Source organism: Panthera onca, chromosome B4, assembly GCF_046562875.1.
Source record: "Panthera onca isolate mPanOnc1 chromosome B4, mPanOnc1 haplotype 2, whole genome shotgun sequence".
Lineage (NCBI taxonomy): Eukaryota > Metazoa > Chordata > Mammalia > Carnivora > Felidae > Panthera > Panthera onca.
The window spans coordinates 59855450-59879689 of record NC_138345.1 but is presented as its reverse complement, the minus strand read 5'-3'; the positions used below and the strand labels follow the sequence as shown (position 1 = coordinate 59879689).

At 36.8% G+C, this 24240-nt stretch overlaps 1 protein-coding gene across 4 annotated transcripts in view; it reads right to left on the bottom strand.

Moving 5' to 3' along the window:
* The window catches only part of FGFR1OP2 (FGFR1 oncogene partner 2), a 34977-nt gene extending 10751 nt beyond the window's left edge, over nt 1–24226 (bottom strand). For 2 of the 4 annotated variants that reach the window (XM_060658091.3, XM_060658094.3), the window contains exons 1-2: nt 23990–24226; nt 2023–2171 (exon numbers count right to left, since the gene is read on the bottom strand). In XM_060658091.3, coding sequence (XP_060514074.1) covers nt 2023–2157 — 135 coding nt within the window. In that variant the 5' untranslated portion in view covers nt 2158–2171; nt 23990–24226. Of the gene's footprint in view, nt 1–2022; nt 2172–3303; nt 3398–23989 lie in introns of those variants that run through there. The other 2 variants (XM_060658092.3, XM_060658093.3) reach the window with 2 other exon arrangements.
* Nucleotides 24227–24240: the final 14 nt, after the last annotated feature.

Below are 24240 nucleotides of genomic sequence, written 5' to 3'. Positions count from 1 at the left end.
ATTATTAGTCATTAGAGAAATGCAATTCAATATAACAGTGAGATACAACTTCACAACCATTAGGATGATCTTAATCAAAAAGTCAAATAACAAGTGTTAGAATGTGGAGAAACTATTATATTGTTGATTGGAATGTAAAATGGTGTAGCTGCTTTGGAAAACAGTCTGGCAGATCTTCAAAAAGTTAAACACAGCTATTATATGACCCATCCATTCTACCCCCAGGTATATACCCAAGATAACTAGAAATATATGTTTATACAGAAACATACACAAATATTCATAGCAGTATTATTTGTAATAGCCCCCAAATAGAAACAATCCAAATGTCCATCAACTGATGGACACAATACACTATATCCTTATATGATGGAATATTAAGTCAGCAATTAAAAGGAAAAAAAAACTGATATATGCCACAACATGGATGAACTACAAAAACATTTTAAAAAGTCACAAAAAAGCCACATATAGAACAACATTTACATGAAATGTCCCAAATAGACAAATCCATAGAGATAGAAAGATTAGTTGCCAGAGGGAAGGGAAAGCCAAGGGAGTGGCTGCTAACAGAGGTGAACTTTGGGGGGTGATTGGAAGTTCTGGAATTAGACAGTGATCATGGTAGCACAACCTGTGAATGTACCAAAATCCAATGAGCTATACCTTTCAAAAGGGTACCTTTTATTTACGGGTATTGTGAATTATATCTCAATAATAATAGTAAAAGAACATGGGCAAAAGAAATGAAAAAATTTTTAATGTGAATCTAACTTTAAACCTGTACTCCTTTATATTCAAGGCATTTTATTCTTTTTAATTTTTTAAGTTTATTTTCTTAATAAAGAAACAGTGACAGAGACAGAGACAGTGTGAGTGGGGGGAGGGGCAGAGAGAGGGAGAGGGAGACAGAGAATCCCAAATAGGCTCCACACTGTCAGTGCAGAGCCCCATGTGGGGCTCAAACGCTCAAAACCATGAGATCATGACCTGAGCCGAAACCTAGAGTCAGACACTTAACGGACTGAGCCACCCAGGCGCCCCTATATTCAAGGCATTTTAATGTTCCACTTAGTAATGTATTAATTATAACATTCTTGGTTTTTAACTTTAGTTGTCAAACTCTTTTGTTTTTACAACTCAATACCAGATATGTTTACTGGAATGCATGAGTCAAACTGTATAGTTAGGGAGATAGGTAATCTGTTTAGGGCAACAAAACAAGTAAATTTGCTCCATTATTTCTAGTAGCTTTGTTAAAAGCATCATCCCAGGATTGCTTCCTTTTACAAAATGGATGAGTTTCACAAGAGTAGGCTATGAATATACATCTCCCCTGATTTCCATCATAATAGCAGAGATTTTATATTTCTCTTAGAGTTGAAAATTTTTATCATAAGGCTTAAAATGATAGCTGAACTCCATGGACCACTGGAAAATTCTTATATGCAAGTTCTTATATAAAAGAATAAGAAGTGAAGTCCTTTTCATTTCTTCTTTTATTGATAGCATTAAATGAAAAACAAGGTAGTAAGTACAAATTCAACAACTGCCTAATGTATAAACCAGATACTGCCTTACATCATTTTCAAAAACTACTTCATTGTTAAATAACATCACTAAGTACTTTTACAGAGAAAAATATGAACATTACATTATAAAAACAGGAGAGCGAAAAGTATGTGTCACTATTAGTAAAAGTTATTATTTGGTTTTTGTCATATATATCTGAACCTAATATATTCATATATTTTCTAAACTCCAATGTGCAACTGTCAGAAAAACAAGTGATCAAATCTACAGTTTTTAGAGTATACATGCATATATACTGTCACCTGGATGTGACAAAATTATATGATAAAGTAAAATTAAAACATAGAAGTCAAGCTACTTTTAAATTCTATAGAACATTAAAAAAATACCTAAATACTAATTAGGCAGAAATTTATGATTCAAGCAATACATAAATGTCTAGGACTGCTTTTTAAAAAAAGAATCAACAAGAAAGAAGAAAAATCAAACCTGCTTCATTGCTTCTACCCGCTTGTTAAGAGCTGTGGTTTGCTCAATCAGAGATTCTGCTGCATCATCATGATCTCTCAATCTTTCAACAAGAGCTTTGGCATCAGCAAGTGCCTTCTCAATTGTGCAACTCATTTCTAAAGGAATACCTATAAAATTAAAATCAAGATTCAAAACAAAGCCAGCATACCATTTTATTATTTTAGGTTCATGTTAACATAGATATGCTTCTTAAGCTGCAATTGTTATAGGACTGTTCATGGGGAGAAAAAAACATCTAAGAACCCTTGCAGTTTTGCTTCTGTTAGGATGGCATAAGCTTGAAAGTGAATTTATAATAGTAAAAAAATTAAAGCATATATAAATGATTTGCAGAAATAATCAGAATGTATTTAAAACACCCTGAATCTATGGTGGGGAAAAGAAGCACAAATCAAGTGAATACATTTTATATTGTATATAAATTGTGCTTTTGGGGCACCTGGCTGGCTCAGCTGGTAGAGCATGCGACTCTTGATCTTGGGGTTTTAAGTTCAAGTTCCATGTTTAGGTGTAGAGATTACTGAAAAATAAAATCTTTTTATTTTTATTTTTTTAAATGTTTTATTTATTTTTGAGAGAGAGAACATGAGCAGGGGAGGAACAGAGAGAGAAGGAGACACAGGCTCCAGGCTCTGAGCTGTCAGCACAGAGCCCGACGGGGGGCTCGAACTCATAAACAGCGAGATTCTGACCTGAGCCGAGGTCAGATGCTTAACCAACCCAGGTGCCCCAAAATAAAATCTTTAATAAAAAAAAAATGTGCTCTTCATGAGGGCACTCTCTCATCTTGTTATTTGTGAAAAAGGTCACTTTATTATTCTATATTCTGTGCTTCATGATTCTCAGTCACTAACTAGGAGATCCTTCCTAGCCTCTGCTTAGTTAGGTGACCTGAGACCCCATTCACAACACACACTGACCAGCCAAAGTGGTCTCTTATGTGTCATGCTACGTCAGTGTCCTTCTTTTGGAGGAACTACTTCTTATAGGAACTATTATAATCCTAACTCTTGCACTTTCCTTAGTAAGTAATTAAAAAAAATATATTACTTAGAGCACCAGCCATTATCAGAAATTTTTGATATGTTAAAATCAATAAATATTTAAGAGGAGCTCAAAATATTAGGAGACAAAATATGAAACAGTTAGTTAGCTTCATCATTTGGTATGCAGTGACCTCAAAACAAATTTTAATTCTAAAATAATCTCTCTCAAAAATGTAAACCTTCTGAAACTTACCATCTTTTTGTTTGTTTGTTTATTTATTTTGAGAGTGACAGAGACAGGCCACAGACTGGGGGTGGGCAGAGAGAGGGAGAAAGAGAATCCCAGGCAGGCTCTGTGCTGATCTCATGAACTGTGAGATCATGATCTGCGCTGAAATCAAGAGTTGGGCACACAACCAACTAAGCTACCCAGGTGCCCCTGAAATTTACTAACTTCAAATTTTCTCTTTATACTAAGTTTTACCTTACCTTCTATATGAGCCATACTCTCTTCAGGGTTTTCTCAAAAAGTAAAATCACACTATAAAATTACTAGGCCAGAAGCCAGCTCTATAAGTTAAAACTCTCATATGGATCCCAGTTAACGGCTATAATTAAGGATTTCATCAACTTTAGGAAGACAGAAATTTGCTACAGAATGTGACTGTTAGAGTCTACTGTACTAGTTCAAACCTGAATAATAGGATTCAATTAGAATAAATTAAAGGGTAAAACTGCCAATTTACAAAATCTTCAATATGTGACTAGACATTTCTAGAGAGCTTCCAAAATTAAACAAGCTGGAAATTAATACTTCTGGCTCCCCAGATAAAACAACCAAAAGATTTGTCTTCTAAGATTTGAGAGGTTTAGCAAAAGGTACTTGAAAAAACGAGAAGCAAAAGGGTCATTAGTTATCAATGTCCCATACTAGCTAAAACACAGAAGGACAACTATCCAGTGTCTATCCAAGATACTGCTTCTAGGAAAACATTAGCATCCAACAATGTCCTGTCCTTTCTCCAAACTTCCAAAGAGAATTACCAAATGCTATAGATGGATAATAATACAGATTTCCTTTCATATTTAAGTCACCATATCTGCCATCACAACTCCACTACCATGAAACACTAGATCCTTCAGAGTAAAAGTTTCAAGTTATTTAAAGTCCCCTTACCAATAAACCCACAAAAACAAACAACAAAACAAACAGGGAGGGAGAAGAGGGGACAAACTGACTTATATTTGATAGCTTGACACTACCTAAAATAGACAACACACAATAAAAATACTATACAAGCTAACATGCTATGTATGTACTAGTATACATACATATGTAAGTATAGAACTACTTTAAAGTGTGTTATAAACTAAGTTCTTTGACCACAAGTCCTTATGCAGGGGCCTCAGATAAAAGAATAAAATCATAAATCTATGGAGAAGTTCAAAGATTCCATCACAGACACGCAAAATCTGGTCTGACATTCCAAAAAGAAACATGGGATGATCAAGTTGTAAAATCTATAAAGATAAGAGCTGCCACAATCAGAATGGTGACTTGATAGCACCAGATGAAACCTCAAATGGACTCTAGAAACTCCACGAAACATCTCATTCCAATAGGAAAAAACTGGCCACAGTATTCAAAACATGGATAGAGAATTTTTTTGGATAGCATAAGATATGGCCCAGTGCATGCTTTATTTGTAGATAAATCTGGAAAATTTTTATTTTTTTTTAATTAAAAAAATTATTTTAGGTTTATTTATTTTGGGGAGAGAGACAGAAAGAGTGGGAGAGGGGCAGAGAGAGAATCCCAAGCAGGCTCTGCACTGTCAGCACAGAGCCTGATGTGGGGTTTGAACTCACAAAGCATGAGATCATGACCTGAGCTGAAACCAATAGATGGATGCTTAACCAACTGAGCCACCCAGGTGCCCCTGGAAAAATATTAAAGACGAAATGAGGACTAAAACCATTCCTAAAGGATTTTTTTTTTTAACATCTCCCAGTGGATTTTATAAGGTTGTCTCTCTATGCTCTAGGAATATGTAACATTCATTAATATACTAGAATATTTATTTTATGAACGGATTGAAAAAGCCCTCTGCTGAAAAGACATAATAGTAACAGAAGTTAAAATACTATTATAGTTTGTATTTCCTATCAACTACATTCTAACTTGTCAATCAAGTAATATGGAAACAAAAGCAAAAAGTAATATGGAAACATATTTAGCTGGAACAGTTATTTATGAGCTTAAATTATGCAACACTTTATCTCTTCCTCAGAAATCTTCCTGTCTTCATCATTCCCAGGCCTCAGCAAAACCCAAACAGGATAAATCCAAGTAGGTCTAAGCTGAGACACATCATAATCAAATTTCTGAAAACTAAAAACAAAGAAAAATTCTTGAAAACAGTAAGAGACAAATGATACTTATAAAGAACCAACAATTTGAAGGACTATCAATCTTTCATCAGAATCAGGATGGCCAGAAGCCAAAATGATTGAAACTGAAAGTGGAACACTTAAAATACAGAAAGAACAGAACTGTCACCCCAGAATTCTATACCCAGGAAAAATAACATACATACATGAAAGTGAAATAAGAATCATTTTCAGAAGAAAACGAATTCATTTCTAATAGATTTGTTCTAAAGGAAATTCTTCAGAGAGAAGCAAAATGGTATCAGAAGGCAACTTAGAGCATCAGGAAAAAAGGAGAACAGAAATAGGCAAATACAGTGATCTATTTCTGAGTGTTTTAAAATGTCTTATGTTTGAGGGGGCGCCTGGGTGGCTCAGTCAGTTGAGTGTCCGACTTCGGCTCAGGTCATGATCTCATGGTCCGTGAGTTCGAGCCCCGTGTTGGGCTCTGTGCTGACAGCTCAGAGCCTGGAGCCTGTTTCGGATTCTGTGTCTCCCTCTCTCTCTCTGCCCCTCCCCCGCTCATGCTCTGTCTCTCTCTGCCTCTCAAAAAATAAAGAAACGTAATAAAAAAAATTTTTTTAAATAAAATGCCTTATGTTTGAAAACAAGAACTATAACTTTTACCTGACAGAATTTTCAATTTATGTAGATATAATATATAACTATGACATAAAAGTGGAAGGGTAAATGGACCTATAAAGTGAAAAGGTTTCAACATGTCACTTGAAATTATTAAATGTTGGGGTACTTGAGTGGCTCAGTTGGCTAATCATCCAACTCTTAATTTCGGCTCAGGTCACAATCTCATGATTCATGGGATTGAGCCCCGCACTTGACAATGTGGGCCTGCTAATATGTAATTAGTTATATATGTATGTATGTGTGTATATGTATATGTGTGTGTGTGTGTGTATATATACACACACACACACACACACATACATATATACGTACAGATACATATATATGTATACATATGTGTACATACATATACACACATACATACATACACACACACATATATACATACATATATATACACATATATATATATAAAATTCCTAGCGAAACCTCTTGAAAAACTACAGAGGTAATAGTCAAAATCACAAGAGATGAATTAAAATAAAGGAACAAAATATTGAAGGAACAAACAAAATAAATCATAAGATGTTGGATCTAAATCCAACCATATTTATAATTACACTACATGTAAATGTTATAAACACACTAATTAAAGACATTATCAGAATGAATTAAAAAACGTGACCCAGGGTGGGGAACCAAGATGGTGGAGTATGAGAATCTTCAGCTCACCCTGTCCCCTGAGCACACCAAGACAACAGTCACATCTGTACAACTAACTCTAAAAACAACCTGAAGACTGGCAGAACACACCTTACACAGTTAATGGTAGAGAGGTAGGAAAGGTAGGAGAGGTAGAGACTGGTTGGGAACCAACCCCCTGACAAGACAAACCACAAATGGGAGGGACACCACAAGCACGGAAGAGTATCAGACCCCACCCCAGGCATCTCAGGCACTGGGGACATGCACTGTGAAGACAAATTCCCATTAACATCTGGCTATGAGAACCAACGGGGCTTAACTTCTGGAGCTTTTAAAATCAGTAGAGTTTAACTCTGGGGACTTTAAAAATCAGCTGGCTTAACAAAAGAGGTGGAGGGCAATAGGAAACTGGTCCCTGCCCTTAAAGAGCAAGCATCACAAATAATTCAGGCACAGGAGCAACAGTTTGAAAAGTGCCTGGGGTATATGTGAAGGAGACTTATTTACTAATCTCAGGACATGTGCTGAAAGAGCAGGAATCTTCAGAGATTACTCCAAGAAAAAATTGATGGTGGGGGCCACTTCCCTTCCCTTGCCTAGCCTAGATAGCCAGACACCTGCGGGAACCAGCACCAACACTCTCCACACTTGCTAGCACTGCATGCCCTGCCCCCACATTCCCCTGCCACCTACCTGTTCCAACCCACCCATCTTGGCACACATCCCTCTGAAGAGACTCCCGCTCCTCCATATCCTGCAAGCAGCCCGGGCAGGGAATGGTGCCATTCCAAAGAAACTCCTGCACTGTGGAGGGGAAAGACAATCTCACATACCAGCTGGCTCACAGTTCTAGAGCTGAATCTCTTAGCAGGCTGTACAGGAAGAGTACTCTGCCATTTGGTGCACCTGCAAGTGCAGCCAGAGGTGGAATATAGACACCTAGTCTTGACTGCTGGCCCCAGGCCCCAAAAAAAGCTGCTGTGGGCTCTGCAGGGAGAAGGCCCTGCCTTTTGCTGTACCAACATAGAGAGGCTAATTGCAGACAGGTAGCCTGACTGCTGACCCTGCCACCCATGAGCCAACTGGGCCTCACACAGGTTCCTCAACAACTCAGGGACTAAACCCTGCCCAGTGTGCCCACAGTAGGCTTTGCAGTCAACTGGGCTGAAGGCTCAGTCACAACAGGAAGACATATACAGCCCATATAGGACACTGCTGGAAAACCTGATTCTGTTGACCTGGGGGCATTATACTATAGGCCACCACAGGACCTCTTTGACACAAGGTCACTACTTTCAAGAAGTCGTAGCTGACCTAATACACAGAAACAATCACGGAGAGTTAGACAAAACATAGTCACAGGACTATGTCTCGGATGAAAGAACGGGACAAAATCACAGCAAAAGAGCTAAATGAAACTGAGATAAGCAATATGCCTGATAAAGAATTCCAAGTAATGGTCATAAAGATACTCACTGAACTTAAGAAAGAGTGAATGAATTCATGAGAACTTTAAGGAAGAGATGAAGAACCAGCAAGGGATGAATAATTCAGTAAGAGAAACAAAAAAACACACTTGAGGTAATCAAGGGATTAAGGGAGGCAGAAGAATGGATTAGTGATCTAGGAGACACAGTAATGGAAAGCAACCAAGCTGAACATCAAAAAGAAAAAGGAATAAAAAATGAGAATAGGTTAAGGGAATGCAGTGACACCATCAAGCATAATAACCTTTGCAATACAGAGATCCCAGAAGGGGAAAAGAAAAAAGGAGAGAAAACCTATTTGAAGAACTAATAGCTGAAAACTTCCCTAATCTGGGGAAGTAAACACACTTGCAAATCCAGGAAGCACCAAGAGCCTCCAACAAGATTAGTTCAAGGAGGTCCACACAGACAGGTAATGATTAAAATGGCTAAAAGTAATGATAAAGAATTTTAAAAACAGCAAGAGAAAAGAAAGCAGCTACATACAAGGGAAGCCCTCTTGTAAGACCATAAACTGATTTTTCAGCAGAAACTTTGCAGGTCAGAAGGGGGTGGTATGATATATTCAAAGTGCTGAAAGGAAAAAACCCTGCAAACAAGTATACTCCACTCAGTAAAGTTATCTTTAGAATAGAGAGGTAAAATTTCCCAACAAAAGTTCAAGGAATTCATCGCCACCAAACCAGCCTTACAAAGTATGCTAAAGGAAATTCTGAGTGGAAGAGAAAGCCCTAGCTAGAAATAAGAAAATTAAGAAAGGAAATTATTTCACAGGTGAAAACAAGTATGTAATAAAGGTAGTAGATAAATCACTTATAAAACAAGTATGGAGGTTAAAATACAGTAATAGAAAAATCAATTATGTCTACAAAAATCCAAAGATACACAAAATAAAAAGATGTAAAATATGACATCATATACATAAAACGTGATGGGGAAGTAACATTTTAGTGCTTTTAATGTGTTTAAACTTAAGTGACCATTAAATTACAAATGACTGCTACACACATAAATTTTATATGTGGACTTAATGGTAACCACAAATCAAAAACCTATTAATACACACACACAATAAAGAGAAAAGAATCCAAGCATAACACCAAAGAAAGCCACCAAGCCGTAAGGGATGAGAGCAAGAGACAAAGAAAGGAACAAAGAAGAACTACAAAAATAACTAAAAAACAATTAACAAAATGGCATTAAATACATACCTACCAATAATTACTTTAAACATAAATAAACTCCAATAAAAAAAAAATTGGGGCAACTTAATGGATAAAGAAACAAGACCCATCTAAATGCTGCCTACAAGAGACTTACTTCAGACCTAAAGACATATATACAGACTGAAAGGACTGGAAAAACACATACCATACAAATAGAAGCCAAAAACAAAACCAAAAACAAGCCAGGGTGGGGCGCCTGGGTGGCTCAGTCACTTAAGAGTTTGACTTTGGTTCAGGTCATTATCTCACAGTTTGTGAGTCTGAGCCCCAAGTGGGGCTCTCTGCTGTTGGTGCAGAGCCCACTTCAGATCCTCTGTCTCCCTCTCTCTCTGCCCCTCCCTCACTTGCAAATTCTCTCAAAAATAAACAAACATTAAAAAAAAAACCCAAAAAACAAAAAAAGCAAGCCAGGGTGGCAATCCTTGTATCAGACAAAATACTTTATTTTTAATTTTTTTTAAGATTTTAAGTAATCTCTACACCCAACATGGGGCTCAACCCTGAGATCAAAAGTCTCATGCTCTACTGACTGAGACAGCCAGGCACCCCAGACAAAATAGATATTAAAGCACAGACTGTAGCAAGAAACAAAGAAAAGCACTATATAAAAATAAAGAGATCAATCCATCAGGAGAATATAACAACTGTAAATATCTCTGCATCCAACACAGGAGTACCAAAATACATAAAACAATTATTAATAAACATAAAGGGAGAAATGGACAGCAATACCGGACTCTTAACACCCCACCTATATCAATTGATAAACAATCTAGACAGAAAATCAACAAGGAAACAATGGCTTTGCATGACATATTAGACCAGACAAACCTAACAGATACATATAGAACACTGTAATCCCAAAGAGCAGAATACACATTCTTTTCAAGTGCACACAGAACATACTCCAGTATAGATCACATATTAAGCAGTAAAACAAGTCTCAATAAATTTAAGAAGACTGAAATCATATCGAGCATCTTTTTTCAACCACAACTGTGTATGAAACTAGAAGAAATTTGGAAATGCCACAAATATACGGACGCTAAACAACATGCTACTTCAAATGACTGGGTCAACCAAGAAATCAAAGAGGAAATAAGAAAATACATGGAGACAAACGAAAATGAAAACACAATGGTTCAAAATATTTGGGATGCAGCAAAAGCAGTTTTAAGAGGGAAATTTATTGTGGTACAGCTCTACCATAAGAAACAAGAAAAATCTCAAATAACAACCTAACTTTACACCTTAAAGAGCTAGAAAAAGAACAAACTAGCAGAAGCCTATCTGCACTGCAAAGGAAACAATCCACAAAACTAAAAGGCAACCGACAGAATGGGAAAAGATATTTGCAAATGACATATCAGACAAAGGGCTAGTATCCAAAATCTATAAAGAACTCACCAAACTCCACACCCGAAAAACAAATAATCCAGTGAAGAAATGGGCAGAAGACATGAATAGACACATCTCTAAAATAGACATCCAGATGGCCAACAGGCACATGAAAAGATGCTCAACGTCACTCCTCATCAGGGAAATACAAATCAAAACCACACTCAGATATCACCTCACGCCCGTCAGAGTGGCCAAAATGAACAAATCAGGAGACTATAGATGCTGGAGAGGATGTGGAGAAACGGGAACCCTCTTGCACTGTTGGTGGGAATGCAAACTGGTGCAGCCACTATGGAAAATAGTGTGGAGGTTCCTCAAAAAATTAAAAATAGATCTACCCTATGACCCAGCAATAGCACTGCTAGGAATTTACCCAAGGGATACAGAAGTGCTGATGCATAGGGGCACTTGTACCCCAATGTTTATAGCAGCACTTTCAACAATAGCCAAATTATGGAAAGAGCCTAAATGTCCATCAACTGATGAATGGATAAAGAAATTGTGGTTTATATACACAATGGAATACTACTTGGCAATGAGAAAGAATGAAATATGGCCTTTGGTAGCAACATGGATAGAACTGGAAGGTGTTATGCTAAGTGAAAGAAGTCATACAGAGAAAGACAGATACCATATGTTTTCACTCTTATGTGGATCCTGAGAAACTTAATAGAAGACCATGGGGGAGGGGAAGGGGGAAAAAAGTTACAGAGAGGGAAGGAGGCAAACCATAAGAGACTCTTAAAAACTGAGAATAAACTGAGGGTTGATGGGGGGTGGGAGGGAGGGGAAAGTGGGTGATGGGCATTGAGGAGGGCACCTGTTGGGATGAGCACTGGGTGTTGTATGGAAACCAATTTGACAATAAATTTCATATAAAAAAAAACTAGCAGAAACCTTAAGCTAGCAGAAGGGAGAAAATAATAAAGATTAGAGCAGAAATAAATGAAATAAAAGTTAAAAAAAAAAATAAAGAAGATCAAGGAAACCAGGAACTGGTTCTTTCAAAAGATTAATAAAACTGATAAATCTCTGGCCAGACTCATCAAGAGAAAAAAGAAGACTCAAAAAAAAAAAAAAAAAAATCAGAAATGAAGGAGGAGAAACAACCAACACCATAGAAATACAAAAGATTCTAAGAGAAAATTATGAAAAATCATATGCCAACATATTGGACAATCTAGAAGAAATGGATAAATTCTTAGAAATGTAAAATCATCCAAAAGTGAACCAGGAAGAAATAGAAAATCTGAACAGACCAATTATTAGTAATGAAATTGAATCAGTAATCAAAAAACTCCCAACAAAGTCCAGAACCAGAAGGCTCCACAGGTGAATTCTACCAAACATTTAAAGAGTTAATACCTATTTTTCTTAAACTATTCAAAAAAAAAATGGAAGATGAAGGAAAACTTTGAGATTTATTCTAGGATGCCAGCATTACCCTGATACCAAAACCAAAGACCCCACAAAAAAAGAAAACTACAGGTCAATATTTCTGTTGAACAGAGATGCAAAAACCCTCAATAAACTATTAGCAGACCTCATTCAATAATATACTTAAAAAAAAATCATTCAACAGGATCAAGTAGAATTTATTCAAAGGATGCAAGGGTGGTTCACTATTTGTAAGTCAATCAATGTGATACTTCACATTAAATAAGAAAAATGATAAAAACCATATGATCATCTCAACGGATGCAGAAAAAGCATTTGACAAAATACATCAATTCATGATAAAAAGTGTCAACGAAGTAATTTTAGAGAAAACATGCTTCAACATAACAAAGGTCATATATGAGAAACCCATAGCTAACATTAAATGATGAAAAACAGAGCTTTTCCTTTAAGATCCGGAACAAGACCAGGATATCCACTGTCACCATTTTTATTCAACACGGTACTAAAAGCTCTAGATGAAACAATCAGATAAGAAAAAGAAATAGGGTGCCTGGGTGGCTCAGTTGATTGAGTGTCTGGCTTCGGCTCAGGTCATGATCTTGCAGTTTGTGGGTTCAAGCCCCACATCGGGCTCGGTGCTGACAGCTCAGACCCTGGAGTCTGCTTCAGATTCTGTGTCTCCCTCTTTCTGCCCCTCCCCTGCTCACACTCTCTCTCTCTCAAAAATAAATAAACATTTAAAAAAGTTAAAAAAAAAAAAAAGAAAAAGAAATAAAAGGCATCCTAATTGGTAAGGAAAAAGTAAAACTGTCACTATGCACAGATGACATGATACTATATACAGAAAACCCTAATGACTCCACCAAAAAACTATTAGAATAAATGAATTCAGTAAAGTTGCAGGATACAAAATTAATACAGAGAAATCTGTTACATTACTATACACTGATGAGGAGCAGAAAGAGAAATCAAGAAAACAATCCCATTTATAATTACAGTAGCAATAGTAAAATACCTAGGAATGAAATTAACCAAGGAGGTGAAAGATCTGTACTCTGAAAATTATAAAATATTAATGAAAGAAATTAAAGATGACACAAACAAATGAAAAGATATTCCATGCTCATGGATTGGAAGAATTAATATTGTTAAAATGTCCATACTACCCAAAGCAATCTACAGATTCAAAGCAATCCCTAACAAAATGCTAATAGCATTTGTCACAGAACCAAAATAAATCTAAAATTTGTATAGAACTGCAAAAGACACTGAATAGCTAAGGCAATCTTGAGAAAGAACAAAGCAGGAGGTATCACAATCCCAGATTTCAAGATAGAATACAAAGTTCTAGTAATCAAAACAGTATGGTACTGGCACAAAACAAGACACAGAACAACAGAACAAAATAGCCCAGAAACAAGTCCATTATTTACATACCAATTAATTTATGGCAAAGGAGGCAAAAATATACAATGGGGGAAAAGAAAGTCTCTTCAATAAACGGTACTGGGAAAACTGGACAGCTATACGCAAAAGAATGAAATTGAACCATTTTCTTAACACCATGCACAAAAATAAACTCAAAATGGATTAATAACTTAAACGTGAGACCCAAAACCATAAAACGCCTACAAGAAAACACAGGTAGCAATCTCTTTCACATCAGCCATAGCAACGTTCTTCTAGATGGGTCTCTTCACACAAGATAAACAAAAGGAAAATTAAGCTACTGGGGTTAACACCAAACTAAAAAGCTTTTGCTTACTGGATGAAACCATCAACAAAACAAAAAGGCAACCTACTGAATGAGAGAAGATATTTGTAATGACATATCTGATAGGAGGCTAATATATCCAAAATATAAAGAACTTACACAACACCAAAAACCCACAAATACACCAATTTAAAAATGGCAAAGAACCTCAATGAACATTTTGCCAAAGACAACATAAAGATGGCCAACAGACCCATGAAAAAGTGCTCAACACCACTATCATCAGGGCAATGCAAATCAAAACCACAGTAAGTAATCACTTCACATGTCACAATGGCTAGAAAAAAAAAAAAGACACAAAATAAGAAGTGTTGGGAAGGATGTGGAGAAAAAGTACATGCATTGTTGGTGAGAATGTAAATTAGTGCAGCCACTGTAGAAAACAGTATACAAGTTCCTCAAAAAATTAAAAACAGATCTATTATATGATCCATTAATCCTATTGGGTATTTACCCAAAGAAAACAAAAATATTAATTCGAAAATGTATGTGCAGCCCTATGTTTCTAGCAGCACTGTTTCTAATAGCCAGGAGAGGGAAGCAACCTAAGTGTCCATCAACAGAAGAATGGATAAAGATGTGGTATATACATAAAATGGAGTATTACTCAGCCATAAGAATGAGATCTTGCCATTTGTGACAACATGAATGGACATACAGAATATTATGCTGAATGAAGTAAGTCACATAGAGAATGACAAATACTGTATGATTTCACTTACATGTGGAATCTAAAAAAACAAAAGAAAAACTAACAAAAATGAAAAAAAACCAGACTCTTAAATACAGAGAACTGGTGGTTGCCAGAGGGAAGATGGGTTGGGGGATGGGTAAAATAGATAAAGAGGATTAAGAGGGACAAGCTTCCAAGTCACGGAGACAAAAAGTAGAGCATAGGGAATATATTCAATGTTGTAATAATATATGGTGACAGATGGGGACTATACTTTTCATGGTAAGCACTGAGTAATGTACGGAATTGTCAAATCAGTATGCTGTACACCAGAAACTAATATAACGTTGCAAATTAATTATAATTCAATAAAAAAAAAGAAAAAGGGAAAAGAAAAAGCAGAAGATAGAAATTAAAAAAACAAAATCAGAACCCAACTGTAAATAGTCTATAGAAACTTACTTCAAATATGATATAGGTAAGTTAAAAGTAAAAGTACAGGAAAAGATATACTATTCAAACACTAATCAAAATAAAGTCAGAGTGTTAATAAGCACAGGAAAAGATGCTCAACATGATTAACTATCAGGCAAATGCAAATCAAAACTACAATGAGATGCTTCACACCCACTAGGATGGTTGTAATAAACAAGACAAATAATAAGATTTTGCTAGCATATAGAGAATTTCTTTCTCAGTAATCGATAGAATTTGTACACAGAAAATCAGCAAGCATACAGAAGACATGAACAAACACCATCAATGGGGTGGACTGAATTAATATTTATAAAATAAGTATCAACAGAATACATATTATTTTTAAGTGTGCACAGGATCTTCACTATGATAGATCTTATCCTAGATAACAAAACAAACCTTAACAAATGAAAAAGAACTGCAATCATATAAATTATGTTCCATGGCCATAATGAAATTTAAAATAAATAACAAAGAGATAAGAAAATCCGAAATTAACACACAACGAACTCAGGGGGGAAAAAAAAAAACTTTGGAAATCAGAAACTTTCATCTAAATAAACATGAAAATACAAGATATCAAAAAATTTGTCATGTATGTATAACACTATTTTGAAGGAAATTTGTAGCATTAAATTCTTTTATTAGAAAATTGAAAATATCTCAGGGGCGCCTGGGTGGCCCAGTCAGTTTAGTGTCTGACTTCGGCTCAGGTCATGATCCCACAGTCCGTGAGTTTGAGCCCCATGTCAGGCTTTGTGCTGACAGCTCAGAGCCTGGAACCTGCTTTGGATTCTGGGTCTCCCTCTCTCTTCTCCCCTCCTTCTCTCATGCTCTGTCTTGCTCTCTCTCAAAATTCAACATTAAAAAAACAAAAAACAATTTAAAAATATCTCAAATCAACTACCTAAGCCTCAAACTATGAAACCAGGAAAAGAGCAAAATCAACTCTAAAGTAAATAGAAAGAAGGAAATAATAAAAGAGCAGAAATCAATGAAATTGAAAACAGGAAAGCAATAGAGAAAAACCAATGAAACCAAAACCTAGTTCTTTGAAAAAGCAAATGAAGTGGATAAACCTCCAGCAAAACTGATGAAGGGACAAATAAAAATAAAAGAGAAGATATAAATTACTGATGTCAGGAATGAAAAAAAGGGTATCAGGTCAGATTCCTAACTCATTAAAAGGACAGGTGAATACAATAATAAATTCTGCACACATCAATTGGATAATGTAGACAAAATGGATTAATTCCCTAAAACCACAAACTACATAGTCACACAAGAGGAAACAGGTAACTATTAATAGTCCTGTAACTATTCCATAATAGTCCTATAACTATTAAAGAAATTAAATTTGTAGTTAAAAATATTCTGCAAAAAATCACTATTTGGATGGTTTTAATGGCAAATTCTACCAAACATATAAAGAAATAATACCAATGTTATGCAACCTCTTTGAGAAAATGTAAGAAAATAGTTCCAAACTCATACAATGATGCCAGCATTACTTTGAAGCCAACACCAGACACACTTCAGAGAGAGAGAGACAGAGAACCACAAACCAATGTCCCTCATAAACATAAATGTAAAAATTCTCAAGAAAATACTGGCAGGTCAAATCAGCAACATATAGAAAGAATAATACACCATAAGCAAGTAAGGTTTATCCCTGAAATCAAGTTTGTTTCTACATTTCAATATTAACCAATGTAATCCACCATTAAAAAACAAAAACAAGGGGCGCCTGGGTGGCTCAGTCGGTTAAGCGGCCGACTTCGGCTCAGGTCACGATCTCGCGGTCCGTGAGTTCGAGCCCCGCGTCGGGCTCTGTGCTGACCGCTCAGAGCCCGGAGCCTGTTTCAGATTCTGTGTCTCCCTCTCTCTGACCCTCCCCCGTTCATGCTCTGTCTCTCTCTGTCTCAAAAATAAATAAACGTTAAAAAAAAAAAAAACAAAAAAAACACTTCTTCATACTATTGGTGCATTTGAAAAAAAACAAAAAACAAAACAAATTCTCTGCAATAAAAACTCTCTGCAAATAGAAATAGAAGGGGATTGCTTCAAATTGACAAAGGCGTTTTCTTTCTTTCTTTTTTTTTTTTAAATTTTTGAGATACAGAAAGAGACAGAACACGAGCAGTGAAAGGGCAGAGAGAGAGGGAGACACAGAATCTGAAACAAGCTCCAGGCTCTGAGCTATCAGCACAGAGCCTGAAATGGGGCTCAAACTCAGGAACTGTGAGATCATGACCTGAGCCGAAGCTGACACTTAACCAACTGAGTCACCCAGGCACCCGCCCCCTTTATTTGAATTTTTTAATGTTTATTTAAGGGGCATTTTCAATATAGCCAATATCATACCTAAGTGAAAGACTGAATGTTTTCTGTAAAGTCAGGAACAAGGATGTCCCCAAACACCACTCCAATTCAATATCATACTGGTGTCATTAAGAAATAAAAGACATATAGATTGGAAAAAAATAAAACTGTTATTAGCAGCCAACATGTAGTCTATGAAAAAAAAAACCCAAAGAATCCAAAAAAGAACTCCTGTAGCTAACATGTGACTTTAGCAATGTCACAAGATACAAGATCAATGTGCAAAAAAAAAAAAAAAAAAAAAAATCCATGGTTTTTCTATTTGTTAGCACTGAACAAGTAGAAACCAAAATTTAAAAAATACATTTATAATAGTTCAAAAAATGAAAGTTTGGGGTATAAATCTAAAAAAACATACTGAGTAAGTACACTGATAACTACAAAATGCTAATGAAAGAAACCAAAAAGGGCCTAAATAAGTGGAGACACACTGTGTTCATAAACTGGAAACTCAACATACTAGGATGTTAATTCTCCCCAACTGATCTGTAGATTTAATGCAATCTCCAATCAAAATCACAGTAGGCCTTTTGGTAGAAATTGACAAGCTAATTCTAAGATTTCTATGAAAATGCAAAGAAACTAGAATAGCCAAAAGAATTCTGAAAACAAAGTTGGAGAAATCATACCACCAAATTTTAGGACTTACTATAAAGTTACAGCAATCAAGACAGCATGGTATTGGCAGAGACAGAACAGAGGTCAGAAATAAGCCCACAGAAACATGGTCAACTGATTTTTGAAAAAGGTACACAGATACTTCAAAGGGACAGTCTTGTCAACAAATGGTGTTAGAAGACTGGACAGCCATATGCCAAAAAATTAATCCCAACATAATTCTTACACTTTACCCAAAAATCAACTCAAAGTGGACCACAGATGTAAATGTAAAATGAAAAGCAGAGAAAAATCACTGTGACCTGGGTTAGGCAAAGATTTTTCACACATGATACCAAATGATTGATTCATAAAAGAAAAATTTAATAAACTAGACTTCATCAAAACTAGAAACGTTTGCTCTGGGAAACGCACTGTTAAGACAGTCTGAAAAGACAAGCTACAGAATGTGAGGCAAAATTTGCAAATCACGTATCTGACAAAGGACTTTATCCAGAATACTTTAAATTAAAGTCTCAAAACTAACAGTAAGAATATGATCCATTTTTTTAAAAGTTTATTTATTTTGAGAGAGAGGGAGAGAAACAGACTGCGGGAACAGGTAGGTGAGGGGCAGAGAGAGAGAAGTGCAGAGCCTGACATGGGACTCCATTCCATGAACCGTCAGATCATGACCTGAGCTGAAATCAAGAGTCGGACGCTTAACTGACTGAGCAACTCAGGCGCCCTGAAAATGATCCAATTTTTAAAATGAGCAAAAGACTTTAACACTTAATCAAAAGATATATAAATGGCAAATAAGCACATGAAAATATATTCAAAGTCATTAACCGTTAGAGAAATGCAATTAAGACTACAATGAGATCCACTACACCCCAAATAAAATGGCTAAAATAAGTACTGACATTCCAAGTGCTGACAAGGATGCAGTGTGACTGGAACTATCCTATAATGCTGGTGAAAATGCAAAATGATATGGCTAGTTCAGAAAATGGTTTGGCAGTTTCTTACCAAGTTAACCATATAGCTGCCACATGACCTAACAGTACTACTTCTGGGTATTTCGTGTAGAGAAATGAGTGGAAAAACTGTACTGTAGTACAGCAGTCATATGAAATGAGGTACTGATAGAATACAGATGAATCTCAAAGGCGTTATGCTGACTGAAAGAAGATAGTCTCAACAGGTTATATAATGTTTCCAATTATCTGGCACTGCCTAAAGGACAAAACTATCGTGCATTCCCTGTCCCCAAGGTTTTGTCTTTGTCATGAATTCTTCTGGTGGCTATATGCATGTGTGGCAGAAGGAAGGTATCTATTTATATTTCCTTTTTCTTATGGGGACAACTAGTTGTCCCAGTCTCATTTACTGTATCGTACATTCTTCCGCCACTGAATTTTTTTCTATTGAAATATATTTGACATATAACATTATGTAAGTTTAAGGTGTACAACATGTTGACTTGATACATTTATATACTGTAATATGATTGCCATTATAATGATAATTAGCATCTCTATGTCACATAATCACTTCTTTCTTGTGGAAAGAAGTACCCCCACTCATTTTAATGCCACACATATTGTATGTTTTCTCAATAAATGTATGGGTATGTTTCTGAGCTCTCTATTCTACCTCTGGGTCTTTTTCTTTATCTATCTCCACAACAATACCACGCTGCCTATACTGTTAACAGTTGTAAAATACACCCTTACTATCTGATATAGCAAGTTACCCTTTTCTTCTTCAAAACTGTTTACCTATTCTTAGCCTTCTCTTCAACCTAATTCAACCTTCTCTCCAACTAAATGGACATCCAGAGCACTCTAGATCAAACTGCTAGCTATTAATTTTAACTAATTCAAACCGTTGGTAGATGTCTGAACTCAAAGAATCCTACCTTATATTCTTTTGGTCAACAGGACAAATGTTATTCCCATTTCATCAATGAGGAAACGCAAGGAGCCAAGCTAGTACCAGAAATAGAATTTCTGATCCTGAGTTTAGTGCTCTACACAGGAGCCAACGTGGATCCTCAGGACTCTGTTTACTTTTAGCCATGTAAAAACCACCTGTCTCCCCGGGTGGAAAAACAATGCAAATTCCCTGACCATGCTTTACCAATGGGACTTCCAAGATATTACAAAAACTGAGTATCAAGCCAGCAATAGAAAATAAACGAGGCTGTAAGTGAAGAAAAGACCAAAAAAAAAAAACAAAAAAAACCCAAAAAACAAAAAACAAAAACCCACAAAATTTCAACTATTTTCCCTTATGAATAATAAAAGCCTAGCATCCACTTTAATTGGGCATCACAGTTAATTATAAAATCGATTAATGTTTACTGACAGGTTTTTCGAAATTAAAATTAACATCCACTTTAAAAAATCTCTAGGTTGCATAATGAAATACTGTCAAAATCAGTTATAGTTAAAATATGTTTTATAACTACAAAAATATACCTATTCAGAGAAAGGAATTATAAACATCAGATAATTGAAAGCATAATTTTATTAACACTTTAGAAAAATAGTGACACAGAGTTTCTAAGAATCCGCGTGTTCATTTCCTGTATGTGAAACAACAGAAGTTTAAAATAGTTTATAACATGCATTTACTTTGCCAACTTTTTTGAAAATCATTGTGCTTTCTCCCCCTCTTTTGGCTGGTAAGTGGAGTGGGAAGAAGATTGTTTTCCAAACTCTCTAGCAAGTTTTAAATATTTAAAAATAGACTCCAGTAAAAAAAGAGAGTATTTTCAATTTATCTGCCTATCTTTATAGTGCTTGTCATAACTGGTCACAGTGCACTTACATTATTTTCCATAGGTAGGCCCAATTTACAGGTGGAATTTTTCTAAAGCGGGTTTTTCCCTGCCTGCATTAGCCACATTCTCGCCCACTTTGCCACCCAAAGATGTTGGCAGACTCCTGGCAGAGGTTTCGGAACATTCTGCTGCTGATAAAAGAGAAACCACCACCCACTCAAAATACCAACTGCCAGCTGTTCAGTTTTACATTTTGGTTAAGAAAAATTTAAAGAAATTCAAGTCACTCTTCTTTCTCTTTCATCCACAAATCCACTATCCCATAGCTGGACCTACACAGAAATATCGTGACTACTGACACACCATAAATTTCTTTAAATATGCTTTTTTTAATGTTTGTTTATTTTGGAGAGACAGAGAGACAGAGACAGAGATAGAGAGAGACCGTATACACATGTAAGTGGGGCAGGGGCAGAGAGAGAGGGGGCAGAGGATCCGAAGTGGGCTCTGTGCTGACAACAGTGAACGTACATGGGGCTCGAACTCATGAACCGTGAGATCATGACCTGAGCTGAAGTGGGACACTCAACTGACTAAGCCATCCAGGTGCCTCTGTCCTTAAATATTAACAACCTAGTTTAAATTTTATTGGATTGTTCGGGCATACTAACTGTATTAATTAGTACATAGTATTAACAGATACATATGGAACCAGAAAAATAAAAAAGCATAGTTATGGCTTCCTTAGAAACTTTTAATCTAAGGGGCGCCTGGGTGGCTCAGTTGGTTGAGCAGCCGACTTCGGCTCAGGTCACGATCTCGCGGTCCGTGAGTTCGAGCCCCGCCTCGGGCTCTGTGCTGACAGCTCGGAGCCTGGAGCCTGTTTCGGATTCTGTGTCTCCCTCTCTCTGACCCTCCCCCGTTCATGCTCTGTCTCTCTCTGTCTCAAAAATAAATAAACGTTAAAAAAAAAAAAAGAAACTTTTAATCTAAAGAAATCAAGAAAGAGTGTATGTAAATTAAATATAAAAATAAGCATCTTTTATCGACAATATATTTCTGCATTTGAAAGCATAGAAAAATTTTTAACGGTCTCTGAAAATGATGGAATGAACACGTTTGAAGCTTTATTAAGAAGATAAATTTGTTTTTAATGTTTATTTAATTTGAGAGAGAGAGAGAGCGCAAGCAGGGGAGAGCCAGAGAGAGAGGCAAACAGAGAATCCCAAGCAGGTTCTGTGATAGCAGTGCAGAACCTGACACAGGGCTGGAACTCACGAACCATGAGATCATGACCTGAGTCGAAATCAAGAGTCTGATGCTTAACAAACTGAGCAACCCAGGCACCCCTGAAGAAGATAAAATTTTAAAATTGGAAGAACAGGATTTAAAAGGACATAGGAGAATTTTTTTTACCTTAGAATTGTAGCTAAATATAAGTTGCATATACGTGGAGGTTCAAACAGGTATGACAAGTCAAGGAACTAACCTAAACTGGTTATTTATAACCTATGGGCCAAGGAGTCATTGGAAGTTACATGGATGTACACGCACCCAGTACAATCTGTAGTCTAAAATAATTTGCTCACCCACTTATTTCTCTATTTTTCAAATGTAGACAGATACTAGTAAAATAAAATAGCAAATCACTTAAAGGGTTAGTTTTTTTTCCCATTATGCATAATCTCAACCAACAAATACTAAAAGTACAATTACTTCTGTGTTAGGAGTACAGTTTCTCATGTTCAAAACGGATCAGGGGCCTTTAACATACAAGGTTCCTTCTGGCTATTTAAGGGCACTAAGGACTTCTATCATTAATCTTTAGAACTTGTATTTACAAGTATACATATTTACAAATGTGTACACACATGATGCCTGCTATGTACATCCAAATAATGCCTGCTATACCCCCAGGCATTGGACCAGCTTTTGTTACAAAGATGAATAAGACAGGATTCCAGACTCAAGCTCAAATTGATACAGATACATGAACAAATAATACAACCTAATAAATACTGCAGAGCTGTTTCAAGTGCCCTGGGAGCACAATGGCATTATTAATGTCACCTGGGGGAGTATGAGAAAACAAGGATCTATGAATTCGGTCTTGACAGGTGAGGCATGGGGTGGAGAAGAAGAGTTAGCATTCTAAACAGATGGTACAGCACACACAAAGGCACAGAGTTGTGAAAGTGCATGACATGTTTGGGGAAAAACAGTTCTCTCGTATGACTGGATATCGAGGTATTTGGAGGAGAAGTAAGAGGAGAGGAAAAAGGTAAAATGAATTGGGATAGATAGTAAAAGGCCCTAAATGATATGCCTCACAATTAAGACTTAATTCCATCAGCAATATGGTTACTGACAAAGTTTAAGGACTGACATAAACAGATTTCAGAATAACTGTATGGAAGGATGAAGGTGGCGAAACTACTGGGGTAGGGTGGGTACCTGCAATAATTCTGGTGGAAGAAATAATACAGTTCAGTGCAAGTGGAAATGCAGAATCAGGGACAACGGTTTCTCGTTTGGACAGAGGGATGGATACTGGTACCATTATGAGAGATGGGATACATTGGAAAGGAAGAAAACCAGGAAAAGAGTAGTATTCCTGAGAGGGCAGTTTTTCAAGAGACAAGAAATGGTTATAGGCATGATATATTCTGCAAAGCGGTAAACTCAAAACCGAAAGGGTCCCTCTTCCCTCCGCTCAATGGTTAGCACCCAGGTGGGTTTAGGCAGGAAGAAAAGAGAAAAGGAAGATGCGTCCACACAGGGTTAGGGCCAAAGCTTCAAGAAACTTTCCGCATCTCAGATCCGGAAAGAGGAGCTCACAACTGAGGCCGGGAAAAGGAAGTACCGCTCCAAGGAGCGGGTAACCAGCGCAGGGAAGCGGCTAGGGACAGGGGGCAAGCAGTTCAAGAGGTGGAAAGCACCAGAGCGGCCCAGGGGAAGGAAACTTCCGACTCCCTTTGCCCGCTCATGTCCCTGGATTTATTCCACTTACTCTGGTCTCAATCCCTCGCAGCCGTCAACAGTGGCGTTAGGACTCAAAGCCTCTGCTAACAGGGACCTACGCACCCAAGGGAAGAGACTCCACTCGTCTGTTCACCTTCTTCAGCGAGCAGACTCAGGACCCAGCAGAGACCATCAGTGGAGAGGCGGCTGGAGGGGTCAGCGGAGCTCAGCCCCATCACTGGCCGGAGGTAAACCTCCGCGGACCGCCTCGGACCTGCACGCTCAGAGGACCCAAACCTC